The sequence below is a fragment of the Anguilla anguilla genome, chromosome 18 (assembly GCF_013347855.1).
Source record: "Anguilla anguilla isolate fAngAng1 chromosome 18, fAngAng1.pri, whole genome shotgun sequence".
NCBI lineage: Eukaryota > Metazoa > Chordata > Actinopteri > Anguilliformes > Anguillidae > Anguilla > Anguilla anguilla.
In genome coordinates this window covers 2,472,033-2,491,271 of record NC_049218.1, presented here as the reverse complement: position 1 = coordinate 2,491,271, position 19,239 = coordinate 2,472,033, and the positions used below count along the sequence as shown (strand labels likewise).

At 42.1% G+C, this 19,239-nt stretch overlaps 1 protein-coding gene across 3 annotated transcripts in view; it reads left to right on the top strand.

Moving 5' to 3' along the window:
* Positions 1-19,239, top strand: part of LOC118217691 (cGMP-dependent protein kinase 1-like) — a 98,396-nt gene continuing 79,157 nt past the window's right edge. For 2 of the 3 annotated variants that reach the window (XM_035399650.1, XM_035399649.1), the window contains exons 1-2: positions 8,534-9,687; positions 16,131-16,297. In XM_035399650.1, coding sequence (XP_035255541.1) covers positions 9,383-9,687; positions 16,131-16,297 — 472 coding nt within the window. In that variant the 5' untranslated portion in view covers positions 8,534-9,382. Of the gene's footprint in view, positions 758-8,533; positions 9,688-16,130; positions 16,298-19,239 lie in introns of those variants that run through there. The other variant, XM_035399651.1, reaches the window with a different exon arrangement.

Here is a 19,239-nt window from a genome sequence, read left to right as displayed (position 1 = left end):
AAAGCAGTGCATCAGTCCACTATTCACAAGCGGTCGCTGCTACAGATCCGGTCTTGCCCTGAATTATTATGACAGGAGTCACGTCCTTATTTTTTTTTTTGGCTATGCATTTGTGCTGATGCACTGCACGCGCTGCAGCGGCTCACGCGATGCCGCCCAGCTGTGAGAGCGCTCACTCTCGTATCAGCCCAAAGTGGCAGTGTTTCGGTCGAAGGCGGGCAGTTCTAATCGGTTTCTCAATGAACGATAATCACCAGCTGCACGTTGGATCCAAGGATTAGCGCTCATCGAAGCAAGTCGTTTACTGTTTTACATGCCCTTTCGGCGTTGCCCGTCCAGCGAATTCGCCAATAAGTCGGTGGGTCCAACAATTCCCACGCCGCCCACAGGAGACAGGTATTCCCTCGGAAACAAGGGGGCTTGTCCGCGAGTCGTTGGATTTTCCGCGGTAGTTCTCTTAGCAAGCTGGGGTAAAGTTTGCACAGTGTTTTAAAAAAAAAATGAGCGACCTTGATGAAGACTTCGCCAAGCTTCTCACGATAAAGGAAGACAGGATAAAAGACCTGGAGAGACGTTTGGCCGAAAAGGAGGACGAGGTTCACGAACTGAAGAGAAAACTGCACAAATGTCAGTCTGTTTTGCCCAGCGCGCAGCTTATTGGACCGAGGACCAGGCGAGCCCAAGGCATTTCGGCCGAGCCCCAAACGTGCCAAGACCTGATTAGACAAGCCTTTCGGAAATACGCGAAATCTGACCGGTAGGGTCTTTGCTTTCATCTTATCATAGTATTTGCTCTTTATAACGTCTTGTGCAACGTGACCGTCATTATGCGTTTTGATGTGTGTCGCCAACTGTAAATATTTGAGTCGGGTGACCTGCTTTATTTCCTGCAAACAAGTTTGAACTTACTTCATCACAGACCGGGATAACTCGTGCAGCGCACGAGAGACTCCTGTGTAGGTAGCCTACTCCCCGGGCTGGGTTAAAAAAAAAAACCTCATAGACGCGCGCATCAGTCGGCTGGCAATTTCATTCTAAATCGACGTTGAAGCGGAGGCGAAAATAACGAAACATCAGTGAGTTTCATTGATCCGGTCCATTATACCAATCCCAGAGGAAATGGGGAGGAGGAAGTACAAGGCATTTATGGGTTTTAAGTAGCTGGACGCTCAGAGCAGAATGCATGCCTGATGATATTTAATACTCCATTAAGAAAGGCTTTGTACGCCCGTTGCATACGCCTTTGTTCCAGCGCAACCGGCTTCCCACCCATCCCCGATGTTCCGAGATTTTATTTGGCTCATCTGGTTAGTTCCATTGCTAAATAGAATAAGCCCAACGATTCCGGGACGATTCTTCCGAGGGCTGTTGTGAAAACAGCGGTTTTTAAATAATCTGGAACATACAGTTACCATAGCGATAGGCAATTAGAAACTGAATATTGGTGAATGACACTTCTGAGATGAGTACCCCGTTTATTGGACACGTCACCTGCACTGAAGAACGATTGCTCGTGCATGCAAATCATCACATTAAGCAAAGCCTCCGTTGAACTAAACCAGAGCCCCGTAGATAAAGGTGCTTCTCGTTATACTGATATTGTTGTCCGGGTCGGTACATAGCAAGTATATTTTTTAAGATTTGTGCCATATTAGATTACTTTATATTCTAAACAGTGAATCAAATGTATAGGCCTATCACTTACGAAATTCTTCAATGAAAATTAGAAGTATTTTAGCTTGTCCCTCTCGGCAAATCTTTTATTTTGTTCAGTATAATTCTGGTGGGAAGGTATTTAGACAAATGGGATTGGAAGGGTGAAATTACGCCGAATGTCGTACAATGCAACACGTACGATATTTTGCTTTGCTACATCTAGATTCAGACTCTTCATTCACGGGATAGACAACCTTGAGGCCTTGAGTCCACGTCATGGGAGCGGAGTGACACATTCGCCTCCGTCGCACGGTCCTGAATAGACAGGTATCCAACAGTGTTTGGAAAATTAAAGTCTATTACCGACCAGATTTAACATTTGAATTAATATTCCGGGACATGGCGTCAGAATTATATTACGAACAGTTTTAATTATTCAAGATAGATTGCAACACATAAATTGTGCTTGGACAGATTAAGAAATGATCAAAGGAGAAAGGTTGGATATTTTAAATACTTTATTTTTACTTCAGTAAAATCTTCCTGTAGTACATGTATTTTATTTTTCACGTACAAATGTGTGACCTTTTGTGACAAAGTGCTTAATGTTGGAGTTCTTACAGCAAGGTGTCTAATGTCAATGGTAAAAAACAGTTTCAGCTTGAAACAGACTGTCATACAGACCCCGGTGTGTAAAGGTCTCACAAAACACATCACAACAGTTTATTCAAAGTGTCTGTTTCAGCAGTGCTTTCTTTCAGTTTTTTGTAGTGTGCCAATACATTAAAGAACAACCTTTCAGAGCCTGTTTATAATGGATGATTAACGTCCTTATGAATGAGACGATATTGCTGAGTAAGGACCCTCACTCACCTACACAAGTGGTGAATAGTTCCAGTATTCAGTTAGAGCTACTGCCATTAAGCCCCCTCCACCTAGAATCTGGTGTGCTAAATCTTGGCTGAAAAAAAAAAATTAAACTTAATTAAAAAAAAAAATTACTAACTAGCTATCTAAATGGGTTTTCTTTCACCAAATTGTCAGTAAAGTATTTAGTAAACTATTTGCCAGGTAACTATCACAATTGCCTAAATCCTGTAGTTATGTTTTACCACTTATGAACTCAGATGAGCAGTGGCCTCCATGTTCATTGTGTCTTGCGAACATGACAGTTTGTCTGAAAAAGCAACATTTTAGTGCTGCTTTAGGTGTTGCTACTTGCAATTGCATTAAAGCGGAGGCGACAGGTTCCTGATGTTCACACCTGTCTTTTCCTATAAAGAATCCATGATCCAGTCGCACATTCACTGCAAATTGAACAACAAAGAATAGACTACAAATGAAACACTAGTTATTCGTGGCAAGAAAATGACAGGAGTGCGTAGTGCAAAGGGCGGGTTGTCTCCCTCGAGAATAATCCAGAGAGGACGCCACGCCACGAAAATCTTAGCCGTCCGTCAGCTGAATGCGATTAAGGAGATTGATCTCTCTCCTTCCCGCTACCAATAGGACTTGTCGTCTCTCGGTTCTGGGGCCGACTCCTGAATAATTGACGGCGAACAACTAGATGAGTTCTTGAGGAAACAGACGGAATTATTTTGACATTTTACAGTGACCTCTGACATCACAAAATCCAATTATTACCTTTATCCTAAGTGGATATCAATACATAAATCATCAGACTTTTACTGTCCTGTAAACAACCCCCCCCCCCCCCCCACAATGTGAAGCAATGCCCTTTGAGGCGGCTTTTGTCAAAGGCATAAAAATGTTCACTCGAAACTGAAATTATTATGGTTTGTCAAACCGGAAATTCAATTTATAATTCCATTATAATTACAGCTACATAAAAAAAACAACTTAGCACAGTAGATATGTTGCTGCAGACCCTGAAATGCTCAAATCTATAACTCTAATGGCAAAGCAACTCTGAGCTGCCACTGCCTGTGTGTTTATATGGGAGACAGCAGGAGTCTCTCACCTGTATAACACAGTGTGTGTTAATTATTTTGTTATAATGTTGTTAAAATGTAATTACAAGCCAGCGCCGTCTACCAGTGGTTTAATCTGCGATCGACACAGAGGCATAAATCAAACTGAAAGCCTGTAGCCTTCACCCCATTTTCAATTCTTCTCCTTAACAATCCTGTCAATTATGCAAATAATCCCCATCCACTGCCAGGTAATTTCCTCTTATCTGAACGCCCAGCACGCCACGTCAAAGAATCGACATGACGACAGCCAGGTCTCCATTTGCAGCATATGGCAATATCGATGTGCAACACTGACTCGTGTGCAAACTCCATGCAGGAGGAGGATGGGTGGTCTGTCAGCTGTCGCTGGGAAAGTGAACAGAAATGCCCATCCGCACGGATTTGAATTATTTTTGAGGCAAACATTGCACAACCGGGCAATGTATTACTGCAGAATAACAAGGGATTTGCAATTGAGTGTTGCACATTAGGAGACGACTCCTTTATTGTTAATCAAGCAAAACAAATTAGAACAGAGTGAGAGATTAGGTAAACGGGGTCGTGTGAAGCCTAGAAAAAAAGTGTGACAGCTTTGAAAATGATCTTTGGGTAAGTCCTTAATATATAAAAGAAGCTAAAAAGAAGCTTTTAATTGACTGTGGCTTGTCTGCTTCTCCATAAATTGCAGCAAAGTGCCAGGGATCAGTGGCTCTGTTACAGTGCAATAAATTGCATTTGTTATAATGCAATAAAATGTACAGTAGTAGGCTACCCCTGAATGTAACAGAGCCACTGATGCCTGGTATTCAGCTCAATAAAATGTAAAATGTACCAAATGTAGCATCTAACTACATAGCCCTTCAATCAGGAACTTGACTTATACTATTGCACACTTTAGGGCCGTTAAACTGGTACACAGTGAAGGCGTCATACTGTTTGTATGTACAAAGGCACGTTTTATTAAGAATAAACCAATTTTTAAACAAAATTATCCAGCACATAACCACAGGGTGGCAGCAGATCTCTGTACAATCGTTATTCCGTATGCGTAGTCATGCAGAAATGATGCTTAAAAGGAAAGGTTCAAGGGCAATTATTAAAAAAAGAGGGTAGAGATTTGGCTTGCAGAACTACCCAGAATTCACTCAGAAACAGACATGCCGTAGGCCTGGAATTATGATGCATTTTCGAGACGGGGAATAAAAAAACAAGACTGCATTCTTTTGCATTCCAGGAAAAACTCGTACATCTGGTGTGGTAACAGCCCAAAAACCGGTGCTGACTGACGCGCTGGATGTGGCTTTCCTCGAGGAAATTGAGGATATAAGAGGAATATTTCAGAGTCTCCGTGTCCTGCCGTTCTCCTATCTCTCGCCGTGGGTTAGGCGAGGAGAAACGGCTCCATTAGCGCTGGCGCTAGGCACCCGAGCACAGAGCCGCATTCATCGGATTACCGCGCTAGTGAGCAACGGATCAGGTTTCTATCGATCCGGATAGGAAAGGGCAGGGCAGGAAGTTTATCAAAGTGAAATTTAAACCCTGCTTATGTAGGAAGGATCTTTGAAGGGCACTTTGAATAGGGGGGAAACACAGATCAAGAGAAACAGACTTTTGCTTAATGTAGAAAGCAAAGGTTGACAGTTATTACCCCCCCCCCAGCCCCCAAATAAACCTAAAGATTGTAATAGCAAGAATCACAATTATAAATGAGTTCTCAGTTCTCAAATTGTGAGGAAGTTCTTATTTACCCTGGCTTGTCCAATGACTTTGAACTGAAATAAAAAAAAATGTAAATAGAGTAGAAATGATGTAGGCAACTGTAGAGAAGGGAACTACAGTAGATACAAACTCCTGAGTTTGTCCATACAAATATCTTTTTAAAAAAAAAAAAAAAAAAAAAAAAAAAAAAAGGCTTATCAAGGTGGCAGAGATTTGAATGGATTATTCCTGACCATATGCTAATAGGCCAACATTAATTTCATTAGATGAACTGGCAATGAGCTCTGTAGGATAATTACAAGGTGATACGGCGGTGAAGCTCGACAGAACTGGTGTCTTCCAAGTGTCATCTCGAGAACTGCATCAAGATGAATTTCAGATATCATAGTTTTCTGTAACATCACAAACAGCCTGCTCTGGTTTCGGACACATTTAACATGTGCAAATAACGTCCAGAATAGCGCGTGCCAGTTGTGGACCAGCTGCACATTGCAGAGGCGACCATCACGACACAAAACGCCCACTCGGAACCACACACATCGCACGCCTCAAGGTGCGATTTAGATTCAGCGTTGAGAAATCCTTGTTATACAGATTGAACCGCCACAGAATCGACAACAAAAGCAAACTGAGGAAGACGGAAGTTGGCTACAAAGTAGCAAAATGAAAAAACAAAAACAAATCTAGTATACGTTCACGGAGTAACTTTCTTATATAACCCAGCTAATTGCCGGGGAGAAAAACGCAAAGACAGTAAATCAAAGTCTTCCGCGTCCCGTTTTACCTACACTTGCCATTATCAAAAGAAAACTAAAACACAGAAAACCTCGGTAATTGGGCTAAACTCCTGGCGCGCATGGGTTTCCCGTTGCCGCTCGCACTGGTGCTCTGATCAAAAGACATCTCCTGCAAGCAAGGTGCGCGTATTTATTGTTCCTGAGTCTACCGTTACAGGTGTTGGTCATTCCCCAATTAGTCTCGTAATTAGTTTCAGAGACGAAAGCAAACAAGGGCTGAAAAACGAACAAATTCGTTGCAAAAGAACGTAACGCGTGGCTAACAACATCTGAGGTCACTCAAAAGTTAGGAACTTTTCTTTCTCCCAAACTGTGGAGTTATGTATACACAGACTACTTGGAGGTGGGTCCTCAAATGCATGCAATCGCTCCACAAATCCAACAGCTGCGCTTCCGCAGTTACTACGGAGGACAGAGCTCGTGCAGGGAGATCACAGCTGCTAAATTTGACCACACGAGGCTGCTATTGGACACAGGCCTATAGCAAAACGGTCAACGCAAAATCAAACTCTGGATACAGTACTTTTATTTCGATTCGAGTAAATTGACTTCCTGTTTCGTTCATACAACTGTCAGTTAATGAATTAGAAATTTGCCATTCAGGACAGAGTGTGTTCTCCAGCACCGTCTCCACAAGGCTCTGAGTCAGCGTCCTTCCCCTTAAGACACAATTCATAACAGAGAATGAGATCCCGATCGGGCGGACACTCACAAGGAGCTCGTGTGTTGTGGCAATCTCCCCTTCCTTACTGTCAAAAACGGAGGCAAAGCTCATTACCATACCTCTTTAAACAGCCACTCCTTCGCTTCCTTTGATCTAGTGTCAGCTAGAACTTATTATAGGGCCGCATTAGCACCATATCAGCGGTGCTAAAATAAAACCCGGATCTCAAGAAGTAGGCCTGCTTCTTAAATGGAATATTAATCAAGAGGTAGTTTATTTTAATAATCTCGCGCTTTGAATTATAATATTGCCGGAAATTGTATGACCCAATTCCGTTTTCTTCTGTATTTACTTTTTTTATTGGAGTATTCTTTTCTTCTGTGAAGATCCGTTTGATTTATTAGACGGGGTAGTGGGGATAAAATTGGAAACCGGCCTGCTTTTCAACCGCCACACAGTGTTTGATTATAATGGGGTTACTTTAATCGCAACCACAAGGGGGCGCCTTTGACCCTTTTTAGGTCACTTAATCATCTCCTCGGGAATTTTTTTTTTTTTTTGGTGTGACCACAGCAATTTTATTGTTTACATTCGTTTTCACTAGTTATTGCAACTGCTACAACCTGTTTAGAATGGTCTGAAATAACAACAGTGTATATATTTTTTTACCGCTAGGTGTGATGTATTGGAAAATGTCTTGGCTCCAATCATCCAAATCATGCATATTAGTCGATAATAAGTCTCTCAGAATCTGTGGAATTTGAGTGAGTTTATCCATAAATTATACAAGTTTCACAGATGTGGACAGCAGTCTGAATATAATCCCACAATCCTCTGTGATGTATTTTAAAATTTATATCACAAAAACTTGCCATCATAATCATCCCCAGATTTAATTGACTAAAAAATGTTCTCTCCCTCTCCACCTTCGCTAATGTGTGGTGAGCTTTCTGGCGCAAAATGGCTGCCGTGCGTCACCCAGGTGGGTGCTACACATTGGTGGTGGGTGAGGTGAGATCCCCTTCACTGTAAAGCACATTGAGCATTTGGAAAAGTGCTATATAAATGCAAGGATGTATATATTGGGGAAGATGGCTGAACTTAAATTCGTTACACCAACTCATTGTCCAGCAACTCATTGGCAGTTCATTGTCTAATATTTGACTGCATGAAGACATCCTTGTCAGGTATTCTTTTCACTCTATCCACGCATACAGCTGGATGTACTAAGTCAGCACCTGATCCAAGGAATCAAACCTGAAACCTTCAGTTGCCCAGTTTCTTAAGTTCCACAAGATACAAAGTGCTGCTGACAGGGGTTGGGGGTGGGGGTAGAAGTGTATCACAGGAGTCACACTTTTTACCCTACAGTGGTAGGATTCCTGATTATTAAACATGCGGCAAAAAAGCAGTTTAACTGCAGTTTCTGAGCTGCAGAGATCAAGAAAAGTGTAGAATGTCCACATCAAGATTAACTTTTAAGTACAACAGCAAAAAAGTGGATTATGGAATATTAATAAAATCGAATAAACGTATTATATCAAACAAGAACTTAACAAAAACTCCAGTGTATGGTCTAGACAAAAATGTAGAATTCTAGACCATTCTGATATTTATTTATTTATTTATTTATTTATTTATTTATACTCAGTGAATCACTGTGCTGGTGATACATCGCGAACAGTGGCTACAAGTTTTCATTCGAGGAGCCGATATTTTACCACAACAGCATACGACATCACTGGAGTTTCTGCAGTCTCACGAAGCGCTGAGAAACATTTTGAGAACAACAGGGGGAAGTATAAATGGAAACACCCTGCGCGTCCCGGAACGCGTTGGGTAGCGTTTGGGGACGGCGGTAATGGTATACCACGATATTTTTACTATAATATTTAAGTTCACTGGGGTCACCGGTATGCCCATTCAAGGAAAACTAATGTAAAAGTACTGCTGGCGATTTGAGATGCCTGAGTTTTTAGACTGTGTAGGCCTGCTTGGGTTCTCTAAAATACCCGATTAAATAAACATTTTATATAATGTAATATTTCATTTTATTGGCAATACACTTGCCAATGAAACAGAATAATCATTTCACTCGCCGCTTGGTACAGTATTGCTGGCTGGCTGGCAGCGAGGTGACTACTGCGAAAGCAGGTGCAGTTATACGGACTCGCGCTCCCGGGAAGGAACGCCCGCGTGCGCCACGGCACCCGCTGACTGGTTAGTCGCGGCGTCGAGGAGATGCTCGCTGTGCAGCCAATGCATTGTGTTTCGGCATGCTGCGGGCGACTCGCGAGCTCCCTGGACTGGAGCCGTTGACGCTTTCGACGAAGATGAATGTTGGTGTGTGACATTTAACATGTTCGCGCGGGAGTGCTGGAAGCCTTCACATTTATTCATTGGCAATTTATCTGTTATACCTGCCGCCAGGCAGCCCTAGAATATTTTCGATAATAAACAGCACCAGAGAAGGCTTATTTCAGCAGCAACTGTACTGACGGTTTTGGGAGAAGGAATCGACTACCGGGGATAAGTTTCCATTAAGTTTCCAGGCGTTTTTTTTTTTTACAACTATGGGCACGTTGCGCGACCTTCAGTACGCGCTGCAAGAGAAGATTGAGGAATTGAGACAGAGGGACGCACTTATTGACGAGCTCGAGCTGGAACTCGATCAGAAGGACGAGTTGATCCAGAGGCTGCAGAATGAATTGGATAAATACCGCTCCATCATCAAACCGGCCACCCAACACGTCCACAAGCGGAGCGTCTTGCAGGAGCACCAAAGAAGCAAAAGACAGGCTATTTCAGCCGAGCCCGCTGCTTTTGACATCCAGGAGCTCAGCCACGTTACCTTGCCTTTCTATTCCAAGAGCGCACAGTAGGTCTACAGATTTCAAAACATTTGAGCTAAAGTACGATTTATAAGCGATGATTGATTTGGTAGGTTGACTTGTTTTAATCCTTCCTCGAGCACTTACGGAACTTAATATCTTAGAAGTCCTTGAATTTTGTTGTTGCAGTTTTGTGACTAACTACCTGTAGAGTTCTCGAGTGTCATATTCGGGGATTGTAGGTTCTGGTCAAAACATTAGCACGGCTCCTTGTCTTATTGCAGATGAAAAACAGCATGGCAGGTTGTTGTTGACAAAATGTCATTCTAACACTGCGTGAAACGGTCCAGACTTGAGCGCTATACTGTAAGGTCCTCGTGGGAACTGAACTAGTAAATGTTCGGCTAGAAATATTTGTTGAGTGGATGTACTCACTAGTAAGACGTGGTGGCAAAGCAGCCACGGGGGTGAATTTGTAGGCACGTGTTTGCATACATGTAAATAATAATTTGCTTTGTGATGCGGTGCAGCGCTGTGAAGTACAATGAAATGGCATTATTATTATTATTATTATGCGTTGGCCAGGGGTATGTGTATTGGCAGATATGGTGATGTTTTGTTGATTCTCTGGCTGGTCATAGGCCTATTGAAAAAATTATTAATTATTACATGTATTATTTTTGCTGTCATGTTACCTGTCTGTACAGTAAATCCGTCCAAGGTTAAAATCACAGTCTGTGCTGACTTTCTGACCTCACTTTTTGTTTCAGTGACAGAATTAATATCACTGGCTGAGCAATGTCTGCACTAAAATTAATTAAGCAGGAGGCCAGCAGCAGGTGGAGGACACCTGTCCTTCTCTGCACTTTATACTGTCGTTAGTTGGGCTCTGTCACGTCGCGTGCGCTACAGAGTAGTTTAATTTCCGATGTAGGAACTCTTTCAAAACTTTTCCATTAAAACGAAAAAGCTGAGCTACCAGATCTGCAGATTCAGGTGAGATCGTTATCAGCCTTTTCACACTGAGCCGAATGCTTTAACGGTTTTTTTTATGAAATTCAACATGTGTGCTGTGCTGAGCGAAAGCGAAAAGCCGGTCACCGCTGCTCTACCTGCCGGCACGCTTTGGCCCCGGCACAGCACGCTGTTCCAGTCTGCTGGCTGGGATCCTCTTTTCTGTCTGTACAAAGCCGTAAAGGGTTTGTGTGTCTGAGTCTGCGCCTTTTAAACCGAGGATTCCAGGCCCGGGTGGGGGGGAGGGGGGGGGGGGGGGGGGGCTGTCTGCCAAGGCCGTTCTTCCACGCCGTTTTCATTCTAAGTCTCACATAATTGTGAGCTACCGTCGGAAAAAGGAACAAACGACTGTTGTGCTGCTGCTTTTGCTGCTGCAAACAAGAATCTCTCATAACATTTGATAGGGTTTATGTTGCCCTGTAATGGTGTGGTGCATTCATTTATTACAAGGAAGAATGCACAGTTCAGTAGAACAATTTACACCAAAGTACTTTTGTATTCAGTAAAAACTTATCTAAAGACATAACTGATAATGGAAATCGTGAAGCATTTAACTTTTTGTTCTCAAGTCAAAAAATATGTGAATTCAGTTTCATTGTGACACAATTTATAATACCATTAACATTTCTCACCTCAATTGTATTCTATTCCAGCAATAGAATTACTTTAAATGCTGTATTTTCATTTAAAATTCAAAAGTGGGTGCGTCGGTCAAGCCACTTTTATCAGCCAGAGCAGTCTGGGTTCATAGCTCAAATGCATCTGGAAAGCATCAACAAATCATCTTCCTTTCTTCTCCAGATACTGTAGATTCTGTAGATTACAGTATTGTTTATCTGCTCAGTAAAGGAAATTCTTGACAGAAATCCTAATATGCTGGTCCTCCCCATAACTATCCATCTTATTGTTAATGTTCATGCGTCAGAAATAACACTTTAGCTGACAAAAAAACAAAAAACAAGTAGAGTCCCACTCTGAACATTGACGTCACCCAGTTGTGAGGAATCTCCTTTCCCCTCACCGTAGAGAACTGATTCTGAACATTTAGGGGAGGCTGTAGGTCAGAAGAACCTGAAATAAGACAAAAAAAAAAAAAAAAAAAACTCAATTGTGTCTTAAATATACTAATTATGACTTCAGAAATATGGAAAAATAGAGAACAGTAAGAGAAGAGAAAAGTTTTTTTTTTTTTTTTTCAAATTAACTTTCGTTTTGGAAAATTTCTGAAAATTTGAGCCAGCTATACAACTTTTGCAGCATGCGAGACCAATAATTGTCTCGGCTGCCGTTTTCTTTTTCCAGCAGCTAGCCAGAATATTTGCAAATAACCTCCCTCTCACAACTGAAGACGTTGAACAAAAAAAAAAAAAAAATAAACATTTAACCGGTGTGTGTCCACTTCAGCCCTCAGAAAACCATCTCACTGACCTGTTGAATGGGACGAGCGTTTTTGTCAAAGCCCCTTACAGTATAGCACTGTTTCGAAAAAGAATGCTTGTTGGAAAGCGCTGCCAGAACATGGGCCAAGGAAAAGCTTTGTAAACCCTTTCAAGTGCTTGTAACATAACTTTTTTTTTGTCTGGAAGATAGTATCATCATGTAAGAGGAGCTTTTTGTACTTTTTTTCAATAAGAAAGAGTGTCCTGGTGGAGTAGTCTTTTACCGAGGAAGCTATCTCCTTTCCCTTTCATTAAATTCTTTTAGCCTGAGGTCATGTTCAGGGAGGGGCGAAGGATGGAACGTCATTGGTCTAGGGCAGCATTCCCAAAAAGCATCCGAAGCAGGGGGTGTGCGGTCCGATCCGTTTCTGGATTTCGTGCCGAATTCTGCTCTTAATTTTTTTAATTAGCTCGATCGTATCTTGGTCTGACATGTGCAGCCACAGCCACAGACTGCGAAGTGCATCCTAAAAGGTAAGACTAAGGTAACTGGTTGGAGCAAAAACCAGGATGCAGAACCCTCCAACCATCCTGGGACTGGAGCTGTGCCCCCCTGTACTAAAGAGTAGGAGCACTGATCCAGGTTCAGTTCTGCATTTTAGCTCACAACAGATGATGTTAGGACATAGGCAGGAGAAACCTGACCCTGGAACAGTGCTTGTTCACACAGCAGCGGCCTACTTTATGAATACAGGCTCTCATGTCCACTAATCATGAGCAGTGAACACAGCAGCTTGCCCCCAATGCTGCGTTAAGTCTACAAACACTCACTGGATTTATTTATTTAAAATTCTTTAAGTAACTTTTTATTTTATCACCTTTTGAGCTTTATTGGACAGGACAGAAAGAACGAGGAGCAAGGGAGCAGGAGAGAGGTAGAGGGAGGGAGGGAGAAAGAGAGAGAGAGGGAGAAAGCTGTGACGAAGGTCGCGCGGTTGGATAAGAAACCGCCAGACGAGCATGTGGTCAGTGCTCTACAGGCTGCGCCACAAGACACCTCCACTGTATTTATTATTAACCAACCATGTATGCCATACTGCCATGCTAATAAATATAGTACTTGGGTGAGCGACTAGAAGATTGCAAGTTCAAATCCCAATCAACAAGTCACAGGGCAATACTTTGAGCAAGGTGCTTCATTTAAGACACTCTCGTCTAATTTTTAAGTTTGTGCAAATCAAATCAGTGCTCCTTAAATTAACTCCTTGAGGACCTCAAGGGCTGTTAAATCTGCTGGCTTTTCTTTTAACCTTAAAATCAGCTGCTAATTTATACCCAGGGAACCAGGTGAGGTTAGTTTTGATTGACAGTTTGAGTGATAAAGACATCCAGCATACCTGACAGCCCTCTGTGACCCAGGTTGAGGATCCCTGTTAAATCAACTAGCGCATTTCACTGCAATGAGTGCTCTACTCAGTGTGGTCTGTTGAAAAACCAAGCCACTAGCTTGACTCTAAGTAGAACCTATTGTGTAAAAAAAATAAATGGATGCAACCCACAGCGAACACTTTACTATGTATCTGTTATAGTCTGCAGTAGTCCCATCCCGTTGATATTCCATCACCATAATGGGATTCCAACAGTGGGAGGTTTGTAGCTGTGAATTATAGCACTTTTTGCCTAAGAGAAAGACATGTTTTTTTCTGGGCCTGAATCAGACAGGAGGATTAGGAGCTTCATTTTAAACAACAGGGCACCTTGATATTGGATTGACCTTTTGGTATTTTGGATCAGCAGAATGAGTTGTTCAAGCTGCTTTGGATTTACTTGAAGTGTATTTTCTTGCTTGAGACCACAAACCCCTGACATCCCCTATTATCTGTTCTTGTAAAAGCAGCAAGGCATCAGAAACATCTGTAAATATTTAAAATATACTTCGATGTACACAAAAACTGTCTGGGCCAATCTAAAACATACACCACAGCTGAAATAATACCAAAATCCCCAGAAAGAAACTTATTTTCCACAGATAATTTTAAATGGAGTTTGAATATTGTGGTGTGAGGAAGTATTTTTAACAGGGTGAAATGGCAGTTTCCATATGTGATCACAGTTATGGGTGTCATTCATGTCAAAGGATGCCGCATTTGCAGTTACCTTAACATTGAAGAAGTTTACCTTTGCATGGCGTGCGACTGTGTCTGTCAGAATAGATGTAAATGAAATGCAAAACAGAGAAATATAACTGTCAGATTGTATCCAGTGAAGTAGGAAAAATTCAAATAAGACTTTGCCCAGCAAGCTTCCTTTACTTTTTTTTTTTTTTTTACTGCAGGTACAAACAAATTATGTGGCTCTCCATATATGAACAGAAATGTTGAGGAAGGTCTAACTCGACAATGGTGAAGCATTCTCATTTCTTAAATGGCTTTCTGCTGACTGATCTCATTTTGATTATTTGTGTTATTGATATTTGGGGGGAACAGAAAACTACATATAGCATCCATTGTTTTCATAGTAATGATTTGTTTTCCAATTTTGTATATTTAAAATGGCGCAGTCGGGGCATTTAGCCAGCGGATAGCATCAGCGTTCAGTTTTGGGCATGTCATTCTCCGTCGATCTCACGGGTTTGTCTTTTGTCAGTTGTTCTCCTCGACAGTTCCTCGATCGAACAACTGCTGAGCCATCACTCGCGTTATCGTAAGAATGGGGAGTACCCCATCATCTGACAAAAACAGGGCCAGGCTAGGAAAGAATTAAAAAGAAGTTCTGGCCTCCACTAAAAGATGTGGAACAATACAAGATGGTGGGTTTTCTATTCAAACTATATTTTCCAGCTAAATACGAAGACAAACACGGGAAAAAAATAAATAAAATTAATCAGACAGACTCGTCTGGGTTATAGTGTAATGACGAATGCCATTTTATGCAGGCTGCAGCGTTATTTGGAGCAGAGCAATCATTTAAAATGGGGTTTTCTACTATAAAAAGGGAAGTAATAATCATTAGGGTGCTGGGTTGTCTCAGCCAGTTGCTTTTTATTACTTTCTAAGAGCTGCGGTGCTCGTTAACAGCGGACGTGCACACCTGGCTGTCACATGACCCGATGACCTTTAACGCCATTGGTTCGCTGCCACTCTTGCCCTTCGGTGACGCGCCCTCTTCAGACTGTGGACTGAAGAGATCGGCGACTACTGCTGTATGCTGCCGTCAAGCTGGCAATTAATCATTGAAATAACGCTCCTCGACGATTCCCCTTTAAACGCAGGATGCACGGTTGCCCAAATATAAACGCATTCATGCCACGCGTTTAAGTTTTTCCAAAAACAGATGTCCCTTGTTTCTATGAATAGAACGCTAACGTGCATTCATACTGAAGTGTTGCTGGGAGAGCAGCTTTGTAATTGTGTAGCCATTATAATAATTTTGAATGACATAAGTGCTGTTCGGCATCACAATTAGCGTACCGACAATACACAGCAAGAGCCCGCGGCCCTTCGGGGGATGGATAGAATACTTCTCAGTAGTCTCTGTTAAGAAGAGATATCTCAGACTTTGGCGAGAAAATGGCTCCCTCTCTCTCTCTCAGAACTTTCACTCCAGAGAATACTAGCCTGGAAATAATGAAGATGAACTATTTGGGGTTTCTGGGTGCTCATTAGATTGTATCGAATTCATTTAATGAATGCTCTTATCCTGGCAGCCTACAAAGGCAAGGCCGTATAATTGGATTGAAAACAGGAAAAATAAGAGCACTGGTACACCAGAAAGAGGATAAAGAAACCTTTAAGTTAAAATGGCCATAGCCAAGAAGTTCTGGATTCAGGTGTACAGTTCAACATAGTCAGCTAATTTGAGGGACATATTCCACTCACCTGATGAATACTTTAAACTAAAACCGTTGACATTGCATGTTGTGCATTGGAACTGTGGCATGTTTTACAACCTCAGGCTGGTCTTTGAACATCAGACTAGAGCAATATATAAAAAATAAAAAAAAACCGCAATCTGACTAAGGACATGGCTGAATAGATTTCGAGATAAGTGTTTTTGTGAAATCATTATAGTTTCTTTGTATTCATCTCCATTCACAGATCCAAGGACTTAATCAAGGGGGCCATTTTGGATAACGACTTCATGAAGAATCTGGAGTTGTCTCAGATCCAGGAGATTGTGGACTGCATGTATCCGGTCGAATATGGCAAAGACAGCTGCATTATAAAAGAGGGTGACGTGGGGTCACTGGTTTACGTCATGGAAGGTATGTTGCAGTTCACTTTTTTATTTAAGTGAAAGAATTTACATGAAATTTCTAAATATTTTAATCTTGGAATTGTGTGCAGAAAACATGAAAATAAAACATAATAGTAACATAATAGTAACACTACCAAAATGGAATGCGGAACAGGATTTGGAAGGAGAGGCAATATTCGCCTATCGTAAGTCACAGTGGACAAAGAAGACTTGAGAGAAACCAGGAGATATTCAACATTTTACAAGTTTGTTATACTGGTGGATGTTCTACCAATCTAATGCAGTGATGTTGTGCATCAGATGTTTAGCACAGTGTAAGACACATCACATCAAACGCTGATGTGGTGAGCCTATCACAGCGTAAGACACATCACATCAAACACTGATGTGGTGAGCCTATCACAGTGTAAGGCACATCACATCAAACACTGCTGTTTGGCGTTTCTGACTGCCAGTGCTGGCTGTGGCTGGTAATTCTGTAACTGACCACTGTGGGAAGGACACATTTCATTCGCCGTGGTGTTCTGCACCTTTGGCCAATCGGACGCCTGTGATCTGCCTGTGCCATAATGGTGGACCGCAGGGCTCCTGAATAGGGGGCTGGTGCCGTACTCTTAAGAGGGTACCTGTGCCAGCCAGTCTGTGATTTACACAGAGATCGGACTGGCCCACAACTGGGGGTTTAGCATTGGGGAATAATTGTAATTTGGGTACAAATCATTTAACCATTGCAGTTATTTTTTATGTTTACACTTGCTGTACAACACTCTGCTATACAGATACACCAATATGCTGTAAATATATACAGTCTGCTGTACAGATACACCACACATACACCACTCTGCTATACAGATACACCAATATGCTGTAAATATATACAGTCTGCTGTACAGATACACCACACACACACCACTCTGCTATGCAGATACACCAATACGTTGTAAATATATACCGTCTGCTGTACAGATACACCAATATACAGTAAATATATACAATCCGCTGAACATACTCTTACATTTTTCTGTACATACACCACTTCTCTGTACATACACCTCACACACACCACGCTGCTCTACACACACACACACCAAACACTGGGCGCTGTGCTTTTATTGAGCAGTGTATCCGTCCTCTCGTAGCGTGTTCGTCAGAGTCATTCTGCATTTTCACAGCAGGAGAACGAGGTGTGGAAAGTGAGGCAGCCGGGGCGAGAGTAGAGTAGGAGTTCTCTCATCAGAATTACTTAGTGGAACGCCCGGAATTATGCAACGCCTCCAGGGCTTTAGAGAGAGAGAGAGAGAGACAGAGAGAGAGACAGAGAGAGAGACAGAGACAGAGACAGAGACAGAGACAGAGACAGAGACAGAGACAGAGACAGAGACAGAGACAGAGAGTTGAGTTTTAACAACCCTTTATTGCAGAATACATAGTGCTATTCGGCACAGCAAAATGAAGAAACCACCAAATCAAAAAGAACAACAAATTCCAAGGCACACACACAAGAGAAAAACAAACAGAAAAAAAGGAGAAAAATTCGAACAAAGCAGAGGCAGAGAGAGGGAGGAAGAGAGAGAGGGAGAGAGAGCTTTCTGTTCCCGGCAATGTGAAGGGTAGAGCACGACTGTCGCGTCTGTATTTCAATGTAATAGCCTCATTATTTTCTGTTATATTAATCCTCCCGTGGATTATCACTGGAGCCCAACGAAGCTCATCATCCTCATGAAAATGGCTCTCTGATCAGCATGGATGGCGCCTATTGATCCTGTGGCACGCGTGTCCCTGTTTGATGGGAGCTGAAGAACCTTGAGCCAGTAATGGCATATCCTTGCCCTGAAAAAAGGGGCAAGTTCGAACAGCTATCTGCACTGCAGTTCTGCCGTAGAATTCATCCGACTCCATTTGCTTCTGTGAATTAGTGTTCTTTGCTTCATGCAGGCACACCAGTATAATTATAAATTAGTACAACGAAAACTTATTTGGGGGCAAGATAAGACTTGTGCCAGCTACAGGCCATCATTTGAAAAAGGTACTCTGAAAACTCTGAAGACATCTTTAAAAACTGAGGTATTGCAGAGTTACCTTGGATTCTGTGAACATCAGATTTGACACAGAGAGGACTGACAGCTCCAAGGCTGACAACAGCACACACTGATGTGGAGGAATCCAGCTGGCACAGGAAAGATCAGCCATTTCAAATCCGGTGTGCTGGAGTGCCTGTCCAGTATTAAAGTTGTGTGTCCCTCTCATTAATAAAATTAATTAAAAAATAATAATCTTCCAGGTGAAAAGAATTTCTGAGAAAGGGGAATTTCAGCCACTCTCCTTGTTTGTGCTTTCTACCTGATTAGCCAGATCCACCGTTCTGCACATGCTCAGATATAATACAATGCCTTTATTGTCTGTTTCCATGGAAATTCATTTTTCAACAGCAGGTCAGCGGAACATAAGCCAGCGCCACAAGGGCACGCTCAGCAGTCATTAAAAGGACATTGGAAGACATGCATCATTCATAAACAGTAAATAGGTTTATGCATGGCCTTCACAGTACACGTACATAATGCTGTATATACACAGTATGCATTGCGCATTCAATTGGCATCAAACACACTGCCCTTTGTGCCTTACGCCTAGGGGAGATTAGCTTCCCCCTGATTAGGATACGTTTCCTTTTTAATCGAAAAGTTTTGTAACTAAATTTATAAAAGCATTAGATGGCTTTGGAAAACCACCCTTGGGTGATTTTCCTCCATATCATCCTAATATTACATTCAGAATAAATTCATTTAGCAGACGCCGTTATCCAGACCGACCGACACCAGTGAGCAATATGAGGAAGGTAGCCAGACTTGGCGGACGATATTTCCAGACCATCAAGTGCATGTGTAGCATCGCTAAAGTGCTAAATGTAAGGCAACTACGCCAAGTTAGGACCCCACAATCGCAGGACAC